This window comes from Neltuma alba, unplaced genomic scaffold, assembly GCF_004799145.2.
Source record: "Neltuma alba isolate B1F8T4 unplaced genomic scaffold, ASM479914v2 tig00002996_pilon, whole genome shotgun sequence".
In the NCBI taxonomy this organism is placed as follows: domain Eukaryota; kingdom Viridiplantae; phylum Streptophyta; class Magnoliopsida; order Fabales; family Fabaceae; genus Neltuma; species Neltuma alba.
The window spans coordinates 1,170-26,671 of NW_021633096.1; the positions used below are offsets into that span (position 1 = coordinate 1,170).

The window sequence follows — 25,502 nt, forward strand, 5'->3', positions numbered from 1 at the left end:
AAATCAAATTCTCATTCTTCAATTATAAATTGAATATTCCCTTCAGAGTTCGAACCCAAAAAACTGTTTTTTGCAAACTAAGTTCAGCTACTTATGTATGCAAAAATGAAACCAAGCTACATATATAAGAGGGTGAAATTCAATAGAAAATCTAAATCGGACGAATTATTGTGGGGGTAGACAGTGTGGGCTGGCGGTAGTTAAAAAGTAAGGAATAAGCGAAAGCATGCTGAGCCATTTGTCTCTTTTGCAACAATATCCAAAGGAAAAAAAAAAAACAAGAAGAAGGACAGAATAAACAAGCAGCATATAAAAGATTTTGATATGTGTGTCTCTAAAAAGAAAAAGAAGAACAGGGAAAGTTCATTTGAGATTTGGGTTCGAATTGATCGAGGGCTGTTCAAATTACACGCACATAAAGTAGATTCAAATGCTTTTGGGACAAACCTAGCCCGCTTCGTGTTAAAGCAAATCCTTTCGGCATTTGCGTGGTGATAAAACAAATTCCATACAATATTCCTCGTTTAAAATGAAATAAAAAGAAAACAAATAATTTTGGCATGGATGTAACTTCACAAACCACACTAGTGTGTGCAATAAGAGCCTTTAAAAGCAACTTTTTAATTATAATTTATGAAATATTAAATTAATGTGAAAGGACAATTTTATCTCAACTTGCATAAAAACACTTGTAAGTGCTTAAGAAGATAGATACAATTGAGCCTGTTTAGAAAAACCTCGTTATGATATTTTTATCTAAAATACAGGTAGTTCAAGTATGGGTCATATTTTCTCTTCTTAATTTCCTCTCTTGATTGCAATCCAATGGTTAGGAGGAATCTTACAATAGAATTAATTTAATAGTCCACATTTATTATTACAAATAGTATGACCTATAAAAATTTGAATAATTATTTGTGATGTTAACTAAATATATGACAAAAGAAGTTTAATGTTAACAGCTAACTATGTTTTCACCAGAAAAATCAAAATAGATGGATGGGCTTGAGTATTGAAAGAGATAAGGAAAGAAAGCACGAATACTCTTTTTTATTTATGGGGTACAGAGAAAGTATGAATAAATGTAACTAAATTACTTGAGCCTCTCTGGCCCTTAAAACAAAAGCCACTGGAGGCCCATTGGGCTTCACTTTCAGGAGCCCAATAATGATCCCAATATTCCACACATATTTGATCATTTACGCGGGCTTATGAATTGTGATTATCAATAGCGGGTACTAATAAGCTAGTAATTGTTATGAATTTGGGCCTACCATTCAGTTTTAGCTGAATGCACAGCCCAAAACGAAATAGGTTTCTCCAGCTTTTTGTGACAAGCTTCTCAGGTTTCTTCTCTTTTGGTTTTTGCATCTTTCTTTAATTTCCCTTCTCTATTTTTCTTTTTTTTTTCTCCTTGAAAATTAAATTATTCCATCCATGGAGCCAGTGTGGGTCAAAAAAGGACGAGGTGGATCCCTTATAGATATAACTGAGGAGACCAATAGAATTACGCCACTTCATGCTTTGGATTTTCCCATTTCCTCAAGTGCAAGGATGCCCTCTCAGCCTGCATCAGGGTAGCAATTCAAATATGTCAAACTCATGAATTGGTCCCATAAGAAGAAAAAAATAAAACGGATTAGTGAAATTTAACCTGGATGAATTAATAATAATGATGATGATAATAATATAATCAGGCATATATAATAATACCTCTTTGTCCCAGTCGCAGCGAATGGTGATCAAAGCCAATACCAGTGTCTGAGTTGCCGTGCCCCCAAAAATCATGCCGGCCCATATCCCCTGGTGTCACAGTCACAAACACAATTAATTAATCTGGAGTCAACCTGACCCCAACAATTTGCATATATCTCCAAAGATTAGCACGTCAATTTAATATTATTTTTAGGTCATATGATTTTCTTATTAGTTCCAATCATAGTTGTACTCAATTTTTCATTTGATTTCTAAAATTTATAATTCTTTTTTTTTTTCTTATCTTTTTCAATTACGTCTGTGCCGTTGAGCTTGGTCAAAGGTTTGCAAAATTCTGATTGATACTATGGCGGACGCCAAGCATGTATTGTTTAATATTTAGAATATAAATATCTAAAATTTGGAGTCAACGAAACAGTGAAATGAGCTCATGCATACACACGAAATGATATGACACATGCGATAATTTATGTATGTAACGAAGTCAAATGATGCGCATGCGAATATAATTAATACACGATTAGACATTTAATCAAGAGGATGCGTGTATATGATAGTTAGACAGAAGAGATACCATAACACCAAGGTGGAAAACCCAACCCATCAAGAATCCAAGAGGGACCCCAATTAGATAGTAACATCCCAAGTTGATGTATGCCACGTATGACTGCCAACCTGATCCCACAGCAACTCCTGTTCATACCCACATCAAAAAATCCATCATTCTCATACATCTTAAGGTTAATATACTCTCCCTCGTTCCGGATTATTATTTGCGGTTGCTATGGTTTCGTAAGAATTTGGTTTAAATGGGTTTTTTTTTCCTTACACCTAACAACCCCGTCAATTCAGACCAAATTCCAAACTAAAATCATGATTTAATCAAATTGTAAGAACCAAAACACGCTGATGTTAAATTCTACTACTTCCGGTCTTTAATATAAAAATTCGTTTAACTTTTATTTTAATCCTAATATAAGACCCTAATTTTTTTTATATCTCGTATTTATTTATTTTCTTTCTGAGATAGTTCTTGTAATAATAGTAGTTTTAGCTAATACACATTTGATTAGTAAGGATATTTTAGAAAAGATAACACGTTTATTATAAATAACTAACTTGACAAGCTTTCTTAATCTACTCAAATTAGTTAATTAATTCTTATATTAAGACTAAAAAGTAGTAAAATATTACGTGAAGACGTGAGGATACGAATGAAGACAAAGAAAAGTGAGAGTGGGTAATAATAAAGATATATACCGGAGAGAACAGGCTGGACACTGTTGAGCAAGACGGTGAAAGCGAGGAGGAGAGAGAGTTTGTTGACCTCCTCAAGCACGGCTCTGCTGGAAGAGAATATGTATCCAAATTGATCATGAAATGCCATTATCAGCATCCAAAACACCATCCCTATCACCACTGACGTCCCCACTGACACCTTCGTCGCAAACTTTGCCCCTTTCCCATTCCCTGCCCCGAGTTCGTTCGCCACCCTCACCCTGCATTTCCAACACCAACGTAATGAGACCTGCGCCAAATATGATGTCGTCCCCTTAAATTGTTCTCCTACCAATCTGCAGCTCATGAAAATCTCAGAAACCTTGTTGACTAACTTCGGGGAAAAAAAGCTCAAGCGGGGACACAGCAAAAGGTCACGTGTTACCCAGGGGAATAGTCTCTTTCTGCGCAGGTTCCTGTCCTAATCTTCCACGTTGCCCGACATGTCACTTTTAATTAGAGAAACAAGTAACTACGGATTAATTATTGCTACTTTGTCTTCTTCCCGTCATTAGTCCTCATACACCCGAACCCAATAAAGAACGCCAACTGGGTTTCATTATTAATCTGACGTATCATCTGTTTGTCTCTTTCAAGCAATGCATTATTAATGTAGGCAGTAGGCTGTGCTAGTAGGTGGGTTGGATTTGAATTCTGGAACGTCAGGCCAATAATGGCACCATAAAAAAACTAACAATCAAACTCCGAGCTGATAATCTCGGGCACACGAATTTTTGTTGGATGCTACTGCATCAGCTGATAATAACAACTTTCATTTTATGCGATAAATCGTAATGGAAATTATTTGGCTATATACATGTTTGCTGCCCAATTTGAGTTTGACAACATTTTCTGAAATCTGAAGCCTTTGAGATTCCGTTAATTTAAAAAAAAAAAAAAGACGGCATGATGTGATGATTCGCAATTGTTTAATTATTATGGTACAGAAAAACAAGCAATAGATTTTTAAAGTTACTTATTAAAATATATGTAATGCGTCGTCGTCTTACCCGGTGGCCGCAAAGAACGCCAGAGGAATCATGAGCTCCCAGCCATTGATGGTCATGCTGCAAGACAAACAACGTTATCACTGCATCGTCACATGAATCCCAACACTAATTTTTTCAAGCAAATTTAGGGCAAAAAACAAATAAATGAGAGGAAAGAAACAAACTAAAATCCGTCAGGGAGTTTTTGAGAGTTACCATATGGACAAAGCATCCACCGCAATTTCCGCATTCTGAAGATTCCCAGTCATCAATATCAGCACTCTATAGTACCAGTTCTCCAAGCTGTAATTGATTAAAACCCATCAATCATATTAATTTGACCTATTCATGATCTTCAGAACTAATTAAGTCGGTCATTAGTTAGAAGTACCATAGCATGACCCCAGAAGCAGCAGAGAGCTTCACGAACTCCCAGAGACCAGAAAGAGCTTCAATAGAGAATCCCGTCCAAGTTTCAGGGCAACCGCCACACGCGGTGTAACCAAAAAGTCCAAACACCAAAACCCACCAGGAAATGTTAATCGTGGCGGCGGTTCCGATCACTCCGAACTGAAACTGGTATACAAACAACCAGCTCACAAACACGTGGACGATCAAAGCCACCAGAGAAACCCAAGCAATCGCCCCCGTCTTCAGCTGGCTCTGCAAGAACCGTTGCAATGGGAACTGAAACGCAAAACTGAAGTGAAGCGGTATCATCCACTTGGCCACCGCCCCAGAAAGCTCCGACAACTCTTCCGTCTGCCCTAACAGCTTCAGCGCCGGCGTCGCAAAAAGATAAATTGGTAACAGCAACACACAACACATGAACAGAACTATCCATGAGCGCTGCATGTATACTCCTAACATGTAGTACTTCTTCGCTCCGAATGCTTGCCCACATAACGTTTCCAACGCACTTGCCATACCCAACTGATCCATCAAACAAAAATACAGAAATTCACATGTCAGGCAAACACCGAGTGATTTAAGAAGAGTTTAGTTAAAGAAGGTTCTGGGTGTGTGCGTACCAAGAGGCCGAAGTCGAAGCCGACGATGACGTTGTTGGCGATGGAGATTGCGGCGAGCTCGAGGTCACCGAGGTGGCCGGCGAAGGCCTGGGTGATGACCAGCATGGAGTAGGAGGCGACGCGGCTGAAGATGGCGGGGCCGACTATGTGCCAGAGCTTCTTTGATTCGACCCATACTCTCCGCGTTAGAGTTTCATGAGCGACGTGGTCTTGTTCATCTTTGGGGACAAGGTCCGAGAGGTGGGGTTCCAACAATGGAACCTTTGCTTCACCCAAGTAAGGACCCGACGCTTCTCTGCTCGGCATGCCGTGCTGTGAATAGCGCAAGGACGACGAAGAAGACAGGCGCAGGAAGAGAAAAGTTGACCGAGTGAGAGGAGGAATATTTGAGAGTAGCAAGGGCGTAAGGTCTTATATCCCGGGAATTTGGGGAAAATAAAAATTGTTTTTTGACAAAAAGAAAAAAAAGTAGTAGATATGGGATCCACATATCTTACACGCACAAATGCACATGTCATTTCGGGGAAAGGTGCAAAATGCAAGTGGGCGAGAGGCCAGAACAAGGCGTCTGTTCGTTTACGTACAATATCAATATCTATATTAATATCACAGTTTTTTTTGGGTCATTGCTTACGTCATTTTTGTAAGAGGGTCATTAATGCCGTCTTCCGAAAAATAAATCTTGTGGCAGAAGTCGTCCGACTTTATATATAAATTTCAAATAACTGAATTATATATAATAAATTGATAATTAAAATTAGTAAAAAAAAGAATAAATAAGTCAGAAATATGTTTTTAAAAAAATAGATTAAATTAGATGAATATATGGGGATTAATATAAGAGAAAAGAAGTACTAAATACAACTGAAAGCAAAATAGATGAAATAATAATAAATACTCATACAAATTTAAAAAAAAACTTATATTTTAGATTAAATTTATTTTTGAAAATGAAAGTTATATATAGAAGCAGATGAACTATTTAGGGTGGAAGAAAGTTTAATATTTAAGATAACGTCTTAAGAAAGCAACCACGTATGTACAAAAAAAAAATCTCATAACAACTAAAGAGTTTATAATAATAAATTTTAGTTGCTCACTTATTATTAAAAATGTTTGGTAATTATCATCGCCCATTAAAACATCACAATAATTCTTCCTATTTTAATTCATTTTATTTATTTTTAATTTTTAATTTAATTTTCTAATATATAAGTTAATACTATAGACAGGCATTTTATATATATGGATGCGTAGATATTAGACAGTAAGTGGTAACAATCAAATGGAATGTTTTTTTTTTCCCGACATAAATGTGATAGCATGCGAATCGATACAGAACCAGATAAGTGTTGAGAAAATATAAAATAATCTTGTGATTGTAAATATAAAATCTATTTTATAATATGATTTATATTATAAAATAAGTATTATATTTAGAATTGAGAGAAGTATTACATAAGTAGCATAAAATTTGAAAAAAATAACCCAAAAAAACTTGTGGATGTATATACAGAGGAGGTACTAGTGACGATGGACGCTTGGGAAGAGAAGGCTGTCGTTTTATTGAAGACCTTTGAGGCTGCGGAATGACCCACATGGGAAGCCATGCTCCACTCCTTTTCTGCTCTGATTTTGGCAGCATCCCCCCCCCCCCCTTGGGGTAATGCATTAATTATATAAAAGTACTTTTTTAACCGAGTATAGAGGATTGTCAAACTCCCCAAGGGGAAAAAAAGATGACAGTTTTTTAATTCCTGGAATATTAAAAAAAATGTTTAAATGAAAATCAAATTATAGTTTTAAACGTGATTTTATGCTATACAAAATAAATATATGAAAAAATTTATCATAATTTACAAAAAAAATACTTTTAAAAACTCCTCAACCCAGCCATCCTCGCCTTTGTTTGGATTAGTGTTGATAAGCATGGATTTTTATTTTAATTCATATATTGCTTCATTCAACTGATGGTTCTTTTGTCCCGCCCATCTTCTAAGGCTTCTTAATACTACCTCCGGTCCTTAATATAAGACCCCGTTTGACTTTTAATTTGGTTCTAATTATAAGACCCCAATTCATTTTGTCTCTTATATTTATGTATTTTTTTCCAAGATAGTCCTTCTAATAATGATAGTTCTAACCAATACACTTAATTAGCAAGGATATTTTAGGAATGATAACATTTATTTGTTACAAATAACTAACTTAACTTACTTTCTTAATCTTCTCAAATTAGTCAATTGGGTCTTATAATTAGGACAGGAGGTAGTACTATTCTAAGTATGCACATGTTCCTCCTTTCAACCCCTCCCCGAACACGCATACAGATGCATGTATATGCACTAACACTATTGCTCCATCGATCACTTCATCTTTATTGTTTTTTTTTTGTAAGTTTTAATTTGTGGTTGAGAAAGCTCCCTCTCCTCGAAATTTGTTAACTTAGTACTCTCTCCAGTGCTTATTCTTATCATAAAGGGTTGTCACCTAATTCACACAAATCAATGAATGACATAAATATGTTTCAAAATTATAAAATTTTTCAAATATACCCCTATTTAATAATATAATTTACATGAATATTGTTTAATAAATTTTATTTTGATAATTTGTCACCAAGAGTAAACTTAAAAAAACAAAAGGTCATTGATGGGCTTATTGACATCTTGTAATAAGGACCAGTGTGAATACAAATTAAAGGCCATAAAAAGCAAGCCCGTCGTATTTGCCAATTGGTGCTTTACTAACTATGCCTTCTTTCAGATACAAGTGGGCCCTTCATTGGCCCAACAATTTAATTAATTATTCAAAATCTATTCGGTTGAGAAAAGTGCCTATGTTATAGTACCCACTAATATTTTACCTCTGAACAAAAAAAATACTTATGCCGTTGAGAGAAAAAAAGGCCACCCTCTGCCTTATACTAATATCGACCTTACCATTGTTAGGTGAGATCATCATATCACGTGCCTATCCTAAAATAGCACTTATGGACTGATGATTACTGAGGCCTAACAATAATGGCCATTGTGGCCCAGCTTGCAATAGTTGTCTCTCCTTCGTGTTTCTGCCGGCTGATGACGGGAAGCAGGATGCATGTGAGAGCTGCGTGAAACGCCACTTGAATCTCGCAAATTCCAGGTCCTCCATCGCCGATTTTATGTATGTTAGTTACATACTACGAGAGTGTTTGGATAGAAACCAAACCATGGTTTCAGAAGTGCTTTTACGGATTACGAAGTAAATATGTGGAGGAGGTTACCTCGTTTTGCGGAAAAGTGCTTTTGAAACCACGGTTTTGGGGCATCCAAACAGACCCTACATTTTAAACATAATAGTAGAATTTCAGCTTTTGATTTCTAAATACCCATATCTCTATCTTACTGGCTCCACCCGAACATTCACTGGCCAGTGCTCAACTTTTGATCAGTTAATTCTATCTAGCCAGCATTTATTAGGTCCATATTGGCTGATCCATTTGTGGGTCCAGTTGAAGTCTGGAGGTCAGTGTTATTCACGGGGATCTCCTTGGTGGCCCGGCAGTTAATGGAACACATATACAGCAGACAAGTTCTTAGACGCAGTTAAAGTTGGTGAGGTGGCAAGATCGCATGAAAGCGTTGAGGCTGGCCATTCCAAACTCAAAAGGCTGCCTCTGTTGAGCCTGGACCAGAGAAAGAGAGAGAGGTCATGACCCTGCAAATTCTATTTGAGTAAATTAAAAAAAATATATTAAATTAATTATTTATAATAAATTAGTGACAATATTGCTCATAATGTATATTAACTACTACCTCCGGTCCTTAATATAAGACCCCGTTTGACTTTTTGTTTGGTCCTAATTATAAGATCCCAATCCATTTTGTCTTTCATATTTATGTATTTTTTTTCAAGATAGTCCTTCTAACAATGATAGTTCTAGCCAATACACTTAATTAGCAAGGATATTTTAGGAATGACAACACTTATTTATTACAAATAACTAACTTAACTTACTTTCTTAATCTCCTCAAATAAGTCAACTGGGTCTTATAATTAGGACTGGAGGTAGTATTTGATATAACCTTTAAAATATGTGTAACTATTATGAGAATTATTTTTAAAAAATAGATAAATATGCGAGACAAAGTAGATTAGAATCTTATATTTATAATCAAATTAAAAGTCAAACGAACTCTTATATTAAAAATCGGAGGTAGTACGTCACAAGCTCTATTAAAATGAAAATCGGAATGGGGTTTGGCTTATATGTAGTCCAATAATTGGAGGGATTCATAATGCACAATTGTGGGAAACTTTGCAGAATAAAAGGTTCATTTGGCTTAGTAGTAGAAAAAATAACTTATTTTCAATCTCACTTTTAGAAAAATGAGATTGAGCAAAGATTAAATTGGGTGGTTTGATTTGTGTTTCAATTGATTTTTATAAAAGTTAGTTTGTAAAGTGAAAAAGTTGTTTGGATTATGATTGAATAAGTAAGTTTAGTTTTCAGAATGACAAAAATGAGTGTGACTTTTATTAAATAATTAAAAATATGAATTTACAAAATATAATAATTTTAAATTACTATAGTATGAAAATTTTATATTTAATTAATAAAATATAAATTAGAAATGAAAATTTTTGAACGAAATCATATTACACAATTAATTAGATGATGTGCTTTGTATAATTTATGTAGATATAGTATAAAAATAATATTAAAAATATTATAACAACTGTTAAAGATTATTTTAAAATATTAAAAATAAATAACTAAAAACCAATTGGAAATTATAAAGAATATATAGAGAGAAACATAAGAACAACATAGATATAAGGTAAAAATGTCTTTTAATTTTAAAAAGCTATTTTTGCATAGGTCACAAGTAATTTTTAGATGTTTTTGTAACTGTGTCTAAAAAAGTAGCTTTTGACCTACAAATCATATTAGCCAAAGGGTGTGTTTGGATGAAACCAAACCGTGGTTTGGAAAAGTGATTCTGGAGAATAGATTCTGTGAAGAATAGATTCTGAAGTGATTTTGAAAAGTGAGAGTGTTTGGATAGTTGTTATCAGAAGTACTTTTTATATACACAAATTACTAAAAAAAAAGACATAAGTTAATATGATAATTACAGAAAAATAGATTTTATGATATATTTTAATTTGAAGGAATAAAATTGTTAATAATATATTTTTTACCAACATAATTAATAATACATAAGATAATATAATTAATAAATAATTAATATGTATATATATTTATAAAATATAAGATTAAATATGTTTATAAAAAAATATGTTTATAAAAAAAATAACAAGATACATATCCTATAAGCTTTCGCACTCTCCTTTTTTTCTCCAAAAGCAAAAAAAATTTGCTTTTTCCAAAACCATGGTTTGATTTTTGAGATGACTGTTTAGGCAATTTTTTACCCAAACCATGGTTTGGGCAAACATCCAAACGGTACCAAAAACTATGAGAAATAGCTCCTTAATTTATAAGCTGACTTATTATACCTATAAGCTTTTTTTCCCCCTCAAAACGTTACGCCAAACAGACTGAACAACAGTAACAAATGGGACAAAAGTTATTTAAAAAAAAAAAAAAGAACCCCCTCGCAACAGATCAAAAATACAAGAGGGGGGCGGGTCTATGAAGCCACGAGCTTCAAGCTCGTGACTGAACAAATATTTTTTTAAAGGGAAAAAAAAATGAAACAATTAAGTCATGGGAAGCATTGTTTGCTTCGAATTTGTGAATTTGATTAGGTTTAACCAATCTCGATGGGGGTGCAGACTGCAAAGCATAGATCACCGAACCCTAACCCACAAGCCACGTTCTTTGTTCCCTTCCTCCCTTTTCTATTCATTTCTTTCCCTCTAGGTGTGCGATTTTTTTTTTTTTTTGCCAAGCTCTGTGTATACAATTGAACCGAAGGATTTGTTTTAATAACACTGAAATATTATATAATGACAAACAACTTGCTTAAACGGTCTTCTCTGATTTCTATAAATTATTTAGCTAAGCCTTATATATTTGAAACCCCGGAGCACTCATATTTTACAAATCATGAAAAATAAATTATTATGAAGAATTCGATGCAGAACTCAATCCTCTGCTCGTGTTTTTTTTTTTTTTATAAATTTGAAAAGGGAAGGTACAAGTGGCAAGCATCCAACCGGGGAAGCTAAATTAAGCGCCTAGATTGATCTCCAATTTCGCCTAGTCAGAGGATCCAAGGCAAAGGCATTTACACAGAAAAGTTAAAGCCCCTAGATGATCTTTTCTTTTCCTTCTTTTTTTAAAAAAGAAGCAATACGGAAAGGAAAAAGTCGTTACACCTTCGTCATACGCTTTTGATCTCGACGCCGCCGAACTTTTGGTGGGAAAAAAAGAAAGAAGAGGAAACAACTTGAAGCCGAATTAACCTCGTATTGTTGCTCAACTCAAGTCACATATCACATATCTAGATTAAAAACTTGTTGGGTTGCCGTCAAAGAAATTGCTTGCTTTCACTTTACAGTACTACAATACTCATTCTTTCCATTCTACATCTGCCACCTGCCCCAGAAATTCAATTGCAGATCTGCGCATAAAAGAAGCAATTTCTTTTGCTGAAGACAGATTGTTTCTAGATCCTAAAGTGGTCGGCCTCATTTCAGCCGAAATCACAATCAAGATGTTATAATGTCACAATCAATAATCCTATTTTGGTCAGAGAACCATAATTGGTTAGTTCTAACAGGGAGAGAAAGCAGCCTGTTTTACGGATACACTCCCAATAAGTGAAAGAATTACAAACTGTTTTATTCATATTCTATCATTAGATGTACACCGAAATGATCAGGATAGTCATCTACATACACGTGTGAACACAAACAATATGAATCCCCAGATCAATGATCATCATCATCATCATCACCCAATTCCCAACCAACAAATAAAAACACCATTAAAGAAAAAGTAAAACCCTCAAAATCAATAGATATGAAACGGATCAGAAGAATAGAAAGAAACGCTCAGAAGAAAATCAAACAGATCTCGTCCCTCCATCCATAAATATCAATATCAACGGCTCATCTATGTGCGGCAGACGAATCCCATGAAAAACCAATCCTTCCTTCCCTAGCTTCAAGCAATCACAGCCATGGCCGCAAATGTAGCCACAAAAGCAGTCCCGGCGGCGAAGGCCTTGCTGACCGAGAATGCGGCAGAGGGTGGTGGAGTAGATCCGGCGGTTGGCCCAGAAGCAGGGCCGGCAGCGCCGGTTGAAGGGCCCTCAGCAGCAGGGGCGGGTGGGGAGCCAGCAGGTGATTCGGAGGATGGCCCCGGAGAACCAGCAGGGGTGGCTGAGGGAGGAGAAGCCACTGGTGAAGGAGTGGTGGGAGCAGGCGCGGCAGCGGGAGGTGGAGTAGCAGGTGGAGGAGTCGCGGGCGGTGGGGTGGCGGGAGGAGGTGTGGTGGCTGTCGGTGGGGATGCAGCTGGGGGCTGAGCGGGAGCAGCTCCTGGGGCCTGAGCAAAGCAGGAAGTAGCCAAAAGGCCCAAGATGAGGAACACTCGAAGAGCAGCGAAGGCCATGGCGAGATCTGAAAGTGAGACAGAGAGAACAGAGATTGAAAGACGAAGAAGAAGAGATGGAGGTGAGTGGGAGACGAAAAGGAGAAGAGAGTGAATATAAAGAGGCGAGATGGGGAAGGATGTAGAGAGACAAGCGACTTAATCAACCAATAATGCTCAAAAAGATTCCTCGAGTCGCTTAAATTAATAAACCCCTTCTCTCATTATCATTTCATCAAAGAATATTTCTAACCCACATTCGTAACGTGGGTTAACTCATCAATGGACGGTGCCTGCGTGTAACGGGTCCTCTTTGTTTTTTTTTTTTTTGGGTAGATATATTTTCGTTGTGTTTGAATTTTGGTGCAAGAACAGATGGATGGGAATGGGGTGGTGGGCTGGCCGCACCTAATCATGTCGAATGGGAGAGTGCCACCTGTGAAGTGTTGGACTCATGTGGCGAACTTGATATAACTTGATGACCACAGTTGTGATTTCGTGAATGTACTCAGTTTGTCCTGTAATGGTTGTACATTACTACCATAACCACCCTTCCTTGTTCGTTCCCTTATGTGTCGGTTCGCAAACGGCCAGTGAGCGGTCCCTCTCTCTGCCTCCCCAATGTACCGCCACCCCCCCATCGTACTAATATCATTTCCAAAAATTAATAAATAAACAAATAGTGAAAATTGTAATAAGTTTCGTGTGAAAAACATATTCACGCGGAATGTTTCATAGTAACAGGATGTAGTGACAACTTTCCGAAATAATTAAATGAAAACAGGCCTCGACTTTTCATTTAGATTTCTTAATAATTATCTTTCACTTTAGGACCCCACACCAATTCTTACAAAAAACAAAAGAATTATTTCACAATTTGAAATTACAAGATCCAATGTGGCCTCTTATTTGCTGGTAAAAAAAAAATGTTATCTCTAATTTATGAAGTATTTTTCATATCACTACACTATAAACTCATTGACATCTTACTGATATTTTTCATAAAAATTATGTGACTGATCTATAAATATTAAGTAAATTGATTAAGTTGATCGTTTTATTATTATTATTAACATTATATGCAAATGGTATCACTTTTATTAAAATACCCCTTCTATGAGAAAAATAGCAGATGAAACTCATATATTCAACGTAAAATCACATCTATCGATTCGGTTTTATATTTATGGCAAAATAAAATGCTGTATATTTTGATCCAATGCCTAATTTACTTTCCAAACGGGCAATACAATATTCCCCTTCTTAAATTGACAAACGTGCTTCGGTAACTTTTTTTAAACATATGATTACATTAGTAGCCTTTTTTTAAGTGGAAAAAGGCTACCAGAGTTATTGATAAGAAGGTACATGAGAAGCTTAAGAAATTTTTTTATCCAACTGCTATAAAACTAGTCATGTTGTGCGGTAGTAAATGTTAGGCGATAAAAGGAAAACAAGAGCATAAAGTTGAGTAGCAAAAATGAGGATGTTGAGATAGATGTGTGGTCATATAAGAAAAAATAATATTCAAAATAAAAATATCAGAGCAGCGTAGCATCTATGCAAGAGAAAATAATTGAGTATCGCTTAAGGTGATTTGGACATATGCAGAGAATGTCATTGGAAGTCTTGGTGAGGAGGGTGGATCAAATAGTATGGAGTCCCATAAAAAGTGACAGAGGAAGATCGAGAAGAACACTTAATGAGGTCATTGAACAATACCTCATGATTAACAACATATTTAAAGACTGGGTTGTTGACAGAGCACAATAGCATCGTGTGATTTATGTAGTCGACCCTACTTAGTGAGATAAGGCTTATTATTGTTATCGATCACATTAGTAGCTTTTAGTTAAAATTTCATTAGTTTTACGGCCCAATATCATATAAAATTAAAGCAAATCATGTGTATTATTTTTTTAAAATGCTTGGGTAGCACGTATCTTTTAGGAATTTACTAGTAATTATTGTATGATAACTAATAACAACACATATATTATTTTTTATTGAAGACGTATCAAGGATGTTACTGTCCAACCCCCGGCCTTCTCGGCTGTCAGACGGGTCAGAACTCAGGACCCATTCCGCGTTCACTGACCCTTTCTAGTTTTCACATGTATGGTCTGATTTGACGGTCCTCGTCTCCGATTATCGCGAAGCACCCGCAAATCCTAGCCGTACATCTGTCCCTGACTCGCTGCAGACACACGTTCTTGTTTGTTCGATCTGATTAACATGGATCGAGTCAACGCGGGTCGGACGATGAGGACATCTTCGTCATTTCGGGAAAACAGAAAAGGCTAACTTGACTTTTCGCCTTTTCTGTTCTCTCCGTCGACCCTCCGATCACAACACTGGGATTATATTACTCGTATTTTTTTAATAAATTAAAGTAAAATAATAAATAATGTTGCCAATGGAGAACAACTAACATGCGAGGGAGAATAAAATAAGAATAAAAGGAAGGAAAGGGAGGGATGGAAAATGGTCGTCCCAAATGGCGCATGTTTGGCTGTCGCGAACATGATGAGAGGCGGGCCTCGGATCAGCTGGATCCAGAGGGGAACTCCTTTGCTTGGACGCCACGTGCTCGGGAGGGACACGTGTCGGGAGGGAGAGGCAGGGATGCGGGAAGCACAAACTGGCATTTGTTTATTGGGGCGTTGGGAATTGGAATGCAGGGAAAAGTCTTCACTCGGGGGTTTGTTTATTTCGGCTTTCAATGATGAAACACGAGCTGGCAAAAGCTGGCCATTATTGAAACCTGTTAGTAGTATATTAATCAATAGGAGTAATATAAATCCACTAGGTTCAACTTCTTAGAATTTTCTGTCGAGTAGGTGTTATGAGGACACTTCGCTCTCAGATCACGGGACAGCTATTTCATATAACAAAAGTTAACTTTTTTGAGAAAAAAAATGAATCTTTTACAGTGAAATGGATCGTTTAAATTAAAATGAGGATGTGATGTAACACAGTAAAAGTGATAGTGCATATGGAATCTGTTCATTTTTATCAGTTCTTTCAAAAAAAATATCCCACATTTATTTATGAGAAAATTCCAGAAAAGGTCCCTCGAATATATGAAATCCCAGATTGGGTCCTGGAATTTCCAAAATGACAGAAAGGGTCAGTGACCCAATCTGTCATTTGTGAAATTAAGACCAATTGACAATTTTGCCCCTGACTAAATGAGTAGTTATTCTCTATACAAATCTAGGTAACGCTTACACTGTTCTAGTGATTACAAGATTAATTATAGTTAATAATTACAAGATTAGTTGTAGTTAATAATAAGGTGCCTGACTATGAAAAAGTGAATAGTTATTCTCTACACGAATCTAGGTAATACTTACATTGTTCTAGTGATTACAAAATTAGTTGTAGTTAATAACAAGACACCTGAATATGAAAAAACGAGTAGTTATTCGTTACATGAATCTAGATAATGCTTAAACCCTTATAGTGATTTCTTAAATCGTTATAGTGAATGAATACAAATGAGGGCAAAATTGTCAATTCCTCTTGATTTGCCAAATGACAGATTGGGTCACTGACCCTTTCTGTCATTTTGGAAATTCCAAGACCCAATCTGGGATTTTATATATTCTAAGGACCTTTTCTGGAATTTTTCCTTTATTTATTATATGTGAAAAGAAACTTTTATTAACTGAAGAGCTCAAAAAAGGATGACCGTTAGATTAATGATGAAAGTGAGAAGGAATGTCCGAGAAAAGGCGGTCAGCAATTTCCGATCACGGGTCGACGGTTGAAGTTAAGAAAGAGACAAAATAATGACAAAAAAGGAGGGATGATGGTTACTTGTGTGAATCCACAACGAAGGCCGTGACTTTTATCCTCCCTTTTTTTCCCGTCTAAAAGTAAGTTATATTTGCCCTCCTTGCTATAAAAACGGAAAAAAAAATAAGTTATTTGAAAGGAACTTTACTTTATGAAAAATCTAAAGGAACAACAAATATCAAATCAAATTTACGTACCATGCAAAAATTATCCCCCCCCCCTTGCCCTCCATTTAATAGCACGCCATTTTAAGTATTAACTACCTCCATCTAGTGCCCTTCATATAATTGGGATATTATTTAAAATAAGTAATATTTATATCATGAAATTTAGAATAAGAAACATGTTCATCAACAAAAACAAAATTACTCTAATAATCCAATTATTTTGGATCCTGAAGCGCATCAGAGAGAAGCAAAACCAATCCCAAAACATGAAGAGGACTTTGGGTTTCTGAAGTGTACGGGTCTCCAAAACCTTTTCACGGGCCCCTCTTCACCTGGGCTTCTGGGCCTTACACAAGCCCTTTAAATCCCACTGCCAATAAAAAAATTTTAATTTCGTTTTTAGGCCAAGGGTGATGTTTGAGCTGCCATGACGGCATGACCCCTTCTAGAGAAATAAAATTCCATCCACCAAAATTGAATCGACCAGCCCTGAAAAAATTCATTACGAAAGGCGATAAAATTTGATATTCATAAGAAAAAGGTGGAAAAAGTCTCCATTGTATTGGTAAAATCCTATACAGACTATCTTCTTTTAAAAACATGAATACGATGACTCTTCTAAGTAATTTAGTATTCAGAAGCCACATGAATCATGTTGCTTATTTTAGGATCCCTGTCCCTTTCTCTTCTATTTCTAGATTTTCACTTCACCTTTTTTAATTCAAGTTGACATCTTATTCGGTCAAAATTAAATGTAGCATTTTAAAGAAACTAACACTTTCATTATAAACACTCTAATTAATTTAACTAATTTTTTAATTTTTATAAATTAATTTCCTAACTTCGGCTATATTGAGTAACGGAGGAGTATTTAAAAAAAAAAAAAAAATAGAAGAAGACACCTCCCGCATAAAAGAATAAAATTACAAAGGTACCCTCGACTATCTTGAAGCAAAGAATATGCAGAGCCAGGACCAGAAGCTGAGAATCATGCAAATTGCGAAGTCTCCATCTTCTTCGCGCTTTTTTTTTTTTTTAAAAGGAGCGTCTTCTGCATTTTTCATTCAATGACTATTCCTTCCTTCCTTCTTTAGCCTCAGCCATACGCACGAATGCTTTCCTCAGTTTCAATCTCGAAAATGATGAAACCTTCAAATTCAAATTAAGTTATACGTTACATTTCAGCGCCCTTACGCGCCATCGTTTTTTCAACTCTGATCTGAAAGAGAATGGAACAGTCGAATCAGGAAACCCAACCCAACGTCCAATCCAATGCTCGAGAGCCCCAACAGGGTAATTCTGTTCCTGAAGAGTCTGGCCAAGCACCTAATGAAGGTGGAAACGCAACGAGTTCCGCGAAGGAATCGGCATCGCATCCTCCGACGGGGCAATCATTGGCACTCGTCGTGTCGTCTGGTGGCGTCACTAAGAAATCTGTGCATTGGAACCCCGAATTGGTTAAGGAATCCATCTTCGTGGCGTCTCCCCAAGAATCGCCTCGATATTTTCATTCTTCCCCTTGGTCCTCGCCCTCCTTCTCGGTAAAGGGTCAGTTTTTTATCTCATACCAATATGAATGCGCGCTTGCAAGAATATGTTATGACTCATGTTGTTATAATCAGACAAGTTAGAGACCGTTCGGAATGTGCTAGGAAGACTGGGGAGGGGGGTGGGAGAAGCAACAAAGAAGGCAGAGACTCTGGCTGAAAACACTTGGATTCACTGTTAGTTTTCTTCCTTTTTGTTTTTGTCTGTCATTAATTTATTTATTGCTGTTGCTGTAACAATATTCATGGAATTATAACGGTATTATATTCCTTTCTTCTTTGAGAAATGGCAGCATCAAAATTGAAGCACTATGCTATATAAATAGTTTTCACCACTAAGAAAGATCACTTTGACAGCTTCAATTTATGCAGTGAGGGTGTGACATTGTTCTTACGTTTTATTTTTGCTGCTCATATAATGTGATCAAAAGGTTCAAGGCCTCTTTAACAGCTTTCTTTGGAAATATTAAACTTCTGTTCTAAGATGCTGTTTTCTGCCGTCAACACTCACACTTTTTCCTTCGGGACTATGTCATCACCTCAACCAGCGTTTCTGTTAAGAACAATCTTTACCTCATTTCTTTTTTCATCACCATTGCATTTTATGCAGCTCCTACATCTTCTGCTATTCGTTTTCTTTGGTATTGAATCTACAACATCATATTACTTAAATAGCTTCTTTTCATCATGTGTTAAGTTAGAACAAACCCGAGTTTTACTGAGGCTGCTGTGGGAAGGATTGCCCGGGGAACAAAGATACTTGCAGAAGGGGGCCATGATAATATCTTCCGACAAACTTTTGAGTCGGTTCCTGGGGAACGGGTTCTGAAAGCTTATGCATGTTATGTATCCACATCAGTTGGTCCAGTAATGGGAACTTTATATATATCCACTGAAAAGATTGCATATTGTAGTGACAACCCTCTTGCCTATCAATATGAAACGAAAACAGAATGGAGTCATTACAAGGTACATACGTAATACCCTAGATCCATCCTAGTCTATCTGATAGCTTATACATGTTTAGCATTAGTCAGGATGGATTCCTGTCAATTGAAGCTGAGGTTAAAAGTTCATACTTCTTGAGAATTTTGTAGGCATAATTTTATGTAATAGATCCTCTTTTAAATCTCAAGTTCGTTGAAGTTCTTCTATTGTGTGTGGGAGGATAACAACGTGCACCTTCCTTTTAAATTTCTGTTCATCTTCATGCAATGTTTGTCATAGCTGAATCATTGGTCTAGGTGACAATGAGACATGCATGATTTTTATTAACGTGACATATTTGGAGCCTTTTTCTCTTAAGGCGTCTTCGCAAGTGGTAATAAGGTGTGTGCTCATATTTATTAATGTATATATGTCCATGTCCTGTTGGCATGCTTATGAAATTATTCTACTCCTGCACTCCTTAATATAAAATTTAATTAATTAATTTGAACAAATTAAAGATGATGTTAATTAACTTAGTTAATTAATATCAAATATTTTTTCTAAAATACTATAATCATCTTCCTTAATTTCCTCCCTCGCTCTCCTACTAGATTATTGCTGAGGGAATATATAATAATAGTGTTAATTTGGAAAGAAATTGATAAACATGTAAAATAGGTCTTATGTATAGAATCAACATCAATTCTCCAATTAAGTCCTGTATGAAAGATTGGAGGAGTAATTATCATATATAGTTTCTTTTCTTTTTGTTACTCTTTTGATTGTGATGTTAGAACCTGGGGCTGGAGCAAGTCATTTGCCTGTGTTTAATGTGAGAACGACAGTCGCGGTTTCCATCTGTCTAAGAATTTTATTATAGATATTCGCAGAAAAGACAGATCTTGGTTATAGCTAGAGGGGGAATATGCGTTGAGCAGAAATTGAATTAATAAAAGTAATATCCCAATCATTTAAGGTGGTAAGACATATATACTTGGTAAGCTGTAATTCATATTCAAAAGGATCGGAGTTGTCTTGTCTGCTTATTATGTTCAGTGTGGAAGGACACATGCATCTGAAGGGGAGGCTTTGTTTTCTCTTCAATGAAGGAATCCTTTCATTCAGAATTTTCCTTTGTCTCGACTTCTAATGAGCGTTTTCTCTGTTTCATGCTTAAAAAAAAGCAGCATCTCTTATGATTTTCTGCTCATGGGGCATTAAGAATTATGCATGCTTTGTTGACTCAACAACGTTTACCTTTTTTTGTTCAATTTGATCGGCCAAGAGCATTCTTCAATCTTATTTTGTTTTTCTTTCGCTTGATGATATGTATATTATTTGCTGACTTGTAATGGATGCAGGTTATCATCCCATTACATGAGCTTAAAGCAGTGTTTCCATCATCAAACAGACACAATCCAGCCGAAAAGTACATCCATCTAGTCTCAGTCGACAACGAGGAATTTTGGTTCATGGGCTTCTTTGACTACGACGGTGCTGTGGAGTGCCTCAAAGAAGTTTTTCAATCCAGTGACCCACAACCTGACCAGTAGCATATAGCTCTGTGAATCCAGGCAGCACTTTTAACTCCACGTGTGCCTATATATATTTATTTATCTGTATGTGTTGTGCACTTGTAAGAGAAGAGTTTATGTTTCTAGCCTTGGAGCAGTTGAACATAAAATTATCGCGCTCATTGAAAATTGTTTTGCAATTTTCTTTGTACGAATTAATTGTATATAGTATTCATATATACAACATTCGAGGATATGCATTATGTATAGAATAGTTCAGAAAAAAAAAAAATTATATTCATTTCGTTTCCTTGCAGTCTCTTCCACGCTATAGGGGATCTGGTTTTGCAGCACTGGAAGTTTTTTTGCCTAAATTCACGTAATTTGGGTTTTACTGTGTCTAGCTATTACTTAGTTGATGTATAAAAAAGAAGTCAATATGCAGCTAGAAGATCTATAAAACCACTAATTCAGTGATCTTATGGTTAAAATCTAAATTATCATCTTTAACATCAGCAGCTACAAATATTAGAAATTACATATGCAAAATATCTGTCATGTCTCGAGATAAAAATTAATCACAAAAATACTGTTAAATAATGGCTATAAATAGACTACTCCGTCCCTTATTATAAAATCTTTTTAACTAAATTGTACGATTTAAAAAAATAGTTAAAATTAGTTAAAAGCAATTAATATGTAGCAAATATAATTTTTTTTTCCCAAAGACGGGGGAGCATAACAGCTAGTGCTTATTTCATTTTTATGGGAATGGGATGTTATAATTTTTCATGTGCGTACAAAAGGGGGGCTTAACATTTAACATGAGGGCACTTTTCAAGTCTCACCCAAATGCAGAGAATAATAAAATTTCAAGGACTGATAGTTACCATATTCCTAAAAACGATGAAAGAATAATTACTATAACATATGCCAAGAACGGTAAAAGTGCTCTTGGAACTGACTTGGCATTGGCACCATTAACTGTTAATGATAGAATCATTAGTCTCACAAATGTCAAAAAGGATATCTAATTCTCCGGAAGCAATCAAGAGGGCAGTGATTATTAAGTCAAAGAAACCCACAATTTCTAAGTGGGTCAGTAATGAATCATTCCAAACCTGTAAAGTCTCTTTCCAGTGTCTTAAGGCGAAAGTGTGGAAATTAAACCAAACCCTATGCTAGAGTTAATGCCTTGGCACAGTAGCACTATACTGACCTAATCATAATATGTATATGACCTTCTCAAATTTGGGACATGGCCAATAACCGATATGATGATGAGGTGGACCTTTATCTCCAACAATGGCCTGAGATGGAAGACAAAGGTTAACGAGTGAGAATAAGTTATGTGGTTATGGCTTTAATTAGATCTATTGGTAAATGTCAGGGTTAAATCTTACATAATTTATTCCTCAATAGATTCAAACGTAGATTCTTAATTTTGATCCAACTTAATATATATGAAGCAAGCTCAGATGGCCTACTTAATTATTATCTTTCATACATTTTATTACCGGCCCGCCGCAGGACTGTGACTTCTTAATCTGCACTTCACAACTTCTTTAACTGAAACCAAAGCTGAAATGATAGTTATTAGGGAAGGTCATGATTTGTCCGCCATGGGAAACTGTTAAAATCACGCAGTTTAGCTACCTATCAATTCGTTTGCTCATAAAGAAAGAAAAGCCACCTATCAATTCAGTGATATATACTTTATTACTTCTTTATATGTATCGGACAGCAAAATTTCTTTTTCTGTTACTTTGGTTTTCCGATTTAGATGATGAAATGATGGATCATCAGAGCATGCTTACGAGTCAACAGTAAACATTTCGTCGTCCACTATCTGACTCTACGTGGAACTGTAAGATTAGAATTGTATCGTACACAATACAGCAGTAAGAAACCATTTAAACCAGATCGTTTTCATTGTTGTTTGTTGCAGTTATTGTTATTATTATTATGGTTGTTCAAGTCAGACACCAAAAGTATGCAATTCCACTGTTCCTTCTTCTGTTCATATAATATATATATATATATATATATATATATCTCGAATGAGCATTGTAGTTTACTTTATCCTCAATCCAACCAACTTCGTCCTATGGGCATGTCGGTGCTCTTTACCAACTTTCTAAGTCCTTAAACTTTGCAGGGCATCATAAATTCCCTATATTCTTCTATAGCCCTAGTTTCTTGTCTAACGATGCAATCATTTCTGGGCCCTGACCATATATTTTAATTCAATAATTAGAGCCGGCAGTTTTGAAATTTTTAGAATCCTTGTTAGTTGTATGCAGCATATTAATTTTATGGCTTTCCTTAGAAGCCCTCCAGGAGGGCATCCTTTTCTTTTTCTTAAAGATTATTAAATTTAACATATCTCCGGGAGCTAATAACTGCTCTAAATCATTCCTAGCTACTTGATCACTCTAGTAATACAAATAATGGGTTAAACTTACAGAGATAAATTGTGAGAAAATAATAAATTAATAAAAACGGAAAACCCTATAAAGTTTTTTTTATTTTTTTATTTTTCTTCGAATCAAACGGGAGTAATCCTTCAATTTGACCATAGTCAACTTGTGTGTGTGTGTGAAGAGTAGACCACATATAGTAGGGGTCATAGCTCAATTCCTTAAGTGACGATGAACACAATTATTCTGTATTGCCAACCCCATACTAGGTAGGGGTCATGAGGCTTATCATGAGGAAAACGCCATCTTTAATAGGTTTTCATTAAAGCACACGTTTGTATTCCAAATCTCTCAACAAAAGCACTCATTATTCATTAAAGAACATCAAAGTTAGCCTATATATAACTGCTTGGGTAATCCCCAGACTAGTCACTAGCTATGTAATTGTTCCCTTACCAACCGTCGCGTACGCTTCACCATCATGCACCATGGGAGTATGTTATTTATATATATATTTATTATAATTATCGTCGAACCTTTGTGGCATTATCTCACACACACATTACACATTAATTAAATTTAGTTACATAGTATTAATCTAGTCATAGGGACACGATGATGCAATTGTCATAAACTTTTTTTTTTATAAATCCAAGATGTTGACGTTGGTGATGATCGATGATGATGATGATGCGTTGGGAGAAGGGTAAGAGCTTTGCTTTTGAATTGCACGCAAGAACTGTTGAATAGTAACCTAAAGAAATGTCTCTTTTATTCACATTCAATGGTAGTGGAGCAAATCATTTAACATTGTCGCTCCAAATATAGTATCAAATTTTTTTCATATACAAATCCATCAGAGAGAGAGAGAGTCATGTTCATATATAACATTAATATTATAAATATGTCAATGTATATGCTGCCTCTGGTTCTATTTATAAAACTTCATTTGTAGACTATAAATGAGATCTTATAATTAGGATCGGAGATAGTATAATATAAAACTTGTAAAAAAAATCAGACTATTCGTAGTTCATAAACATCCGACTCATTATAAATCTTATATGAAACGTGAATGAGTTTCCTTGTAATGTAAATGATGATAATCTAAGAACTATACTGGGTAGTAGCTAGATATATTATATCCCCAACCAACCATTTCTTCCCCCCCCCCCCCGGGAAAAATTTCTTCCTTCCTTTTCAGCCTTCATCCCACGTGCCAACAACATTTGCAAATGGCTTATTTTCATACAGTATGGTATTGTCTTTTCCACCATCACTTTCACTCTATATATGTGCTTGGCCCTAATTCTCGAAAGGTTATTTTCCAAGGCTTTTTTTTCTTTGCACAGTCCCATTGTAACAGAGATCATGAGAATTGAGAGGGGGGAAAGAAAATGTCACATCCGCTGCTTGATATATAAACTTTCTAACACCTACATTACAAGAAAGAGCCAAAACAAAAAAAAAGGATCCACAAAAGTAATGATGAATAGATCCTTATTATATGTCTGAGCCCTAACGTCAACCAAAGCAGTAGTTGTGGTCCTTATGTGTAGATTATAAATCAGACCCATCGATCTCAGTGTTGTAACTTATGCAGGGTTCTTTCTTTTGTGCATCCATATGCAGAAACGTAATCCAAATTTGTGAAAGAGATTGAGTGAGAGAGAGAGAGAGAGAGAGAGAACACGTATGCATGCGCATGACATGTGCTTGAGTACGTAAAATAAGCAGAAAGCAGTAGAATCTGATGTGATGATTCTGCAGAAGCTGGCTAGGAGGCATATACATACATATACACAAATGAGGCACACATCAGAACATGAACAAAGAAACAAGCGAAAGAAAACAAAGGAGATGGACGTTTTTTGTGGAATATAGTAGGTTTTGGTGTGTGATATATTATCATCTGTGAAGTGGTGGTGCGAGAAGCAAGCTGGTTAATGTGGGGCCCCCCCTGGGAAAAAGAGAAGAAAGAACCAAACATATTATTATGGGAATGGAAATGAGACTCGTCCCACTCCCATTCTCGTCTTGTCACCATCCACTTCCCTTTTCCCCGCAATTCCCTCTCTCAGATATCTACACTGAAATCTCAACGGACTTCGCTTTTTCTACCCCCCGTCCCCGTTTTGCTTTCCTCCTTCTGTTCCGTTTTAGGTAGTTCATTTTCTTGGGTTTATCCATCCCTTTCCAGGTACACCCGACAATTAAGATTATATCTGTCTATGTAACCTTGGATTTTGTTTCTCTTTATAAAAGAGAGGAAAAGGGGATTGGATATATTCACATACCTCTTCTTTTTCTTTTTCTTTCTCTGTCCTTCTCTCACTTACGGGGTCATACGAGACGATTTTGATTCGCGTATATCTGTCTTAGCATACAGTGATCAGGAATGAGTCTGAGTTTATTAATAAGCGATCCTTTACGTACTAGGCTTCACGCTGCAAATGTAACCTTAATTAATGTTCATGTATACATGATGTGTACGCTCGTAATCAAGAATTTTTCCTTCTGTCAATTTGGTTTAATAAGAGAGAGATCAAGGAGAGGGAACCAG

At 35.9% G+C, this 25,502-nt stretch overlaps 3 protein-coding genes across 3 annotated transcripts; 1 reads left to right on the forward strand and 2 right to left on the reverse strand.

Annotated features, from left to right (window-relative positions):
* Window positions 1-1,049: 1,049 nt before the first annotated feature.
* On the reverse strand, window positions 1,050-5,395 carry LOC114739965 (protein DETOXIFICATION 27). Its single transcript, XM_028928067.1, has 8 exons — window positions 5,015-5,395; window positions 4,375-4,916; window positions 4,200-4,286; window positions 4,005-4,061; window positions 2,977-3,215; window positions 2,291-2,409; window positions 1,714-1,803; window positions 1,050-1,567 (listed from the first exon to the last, which is right to left on the reverse strand). The coding sequence occupies exons 1-8, from the start codon at window positions 5,318-5,320 to the stop codon at window positions 1,508-1,510; spliced, it is 1,500 nt and encodes a 499-aa protein (XP_028783900.1). The 5' UTR covers window positions 5,321-5,395; the 3' UTR covers window positions 1,050-1,507.
* Window positions 5,396-12,134: 6,739 nt separating this feature from the next.
* Window positions 12,135-12,581, reverse strand: LOC114739966 (classical arabinogalactan protein 7-like). Its single transcript, XM_028928068.1, has one exon. The coding sequence runs from the start codon at window positions 12,579-12,581 to the stop codon at window positions 12,135-12,137; it is 447 nt and encodes a 148-aa protein (XP_028783901.1).
* Window positions 12,582-17,754: 5,173 nt separating this feature from the next.
* On the forward strand, window positions 17,755-20,558 carry LOC114739963 (GLABRA2 expression modulator-like). Its single transcript, XM_028928065.1, has 4 exons — window positions 17,755-18,076; window positions 18,151-18,252; window positions 18,773-19,044; window positions 20,367-20,558. Exons 1-4 carry the CDS (start codon window positions 17,758-17,760, stop codon window positions 20,556-20,558), a joined length of 885 nt encoding a protein of 294 aa, XP_028783898.1. The 5' UTR covers window positions 17,755-17,757.
* The last annotated feature ends 4,944 nt before the right edge of the window (window positions 20,559-25,502 follow it).

Bases quoted from the DNA above. Each gene is read 5' to 3' on its own strand.
- LOC114739966 (XM_028928068.1), bottom strand. From the start codon at position 12,581: ATGGCCTTCGCTGCTCTTCGAGTGTTCCTCATCTTGGGCCTTTTGGCT.
- LOC114739965 (XM_028928067.1), bottom strand. From the start codon at position 5,320: ATGCCGAGCAGAGAAGCGTCGGGTCCTTACTTGGGTGAAGCAAAGGTT. The intron at 4,287-4,374 runs GTACTTCTAACT...AATCAATTACAG, and splicing joins GCTTCTGGGGTCATGCTATG to CTTGGAGAACTGGTACTATA. The intron at 2,410-2,976 runs GTATATATCTTT...GGGTATGAACAG, and splicing joins TGTCCAGCCTGTTCTCTCCG to GAGTTGCTGTGGGATCAGGT.
- LOC114739963 (XM_028928065.1), top strand. From the start codon at position 17,758: ATGGAACAGTCGAATCAGGAAACCCAACCCAACGTCCAATCCAATGCT. The intron at 18,077-18,150 runs GTCAGTTTTTTA...TGTTATAATCAG, and splicing joins GCCCTCCTTCTCGGTAAAGG to ACAAGTTAGAGACCGTTCGG. The intron at 19,045-20,366 runs GTACATACGTAA...TAATGGATGCAG, and splicing joins CAGAATGGAGTCATTACAAG to GTTATCATCCCATTACATGA.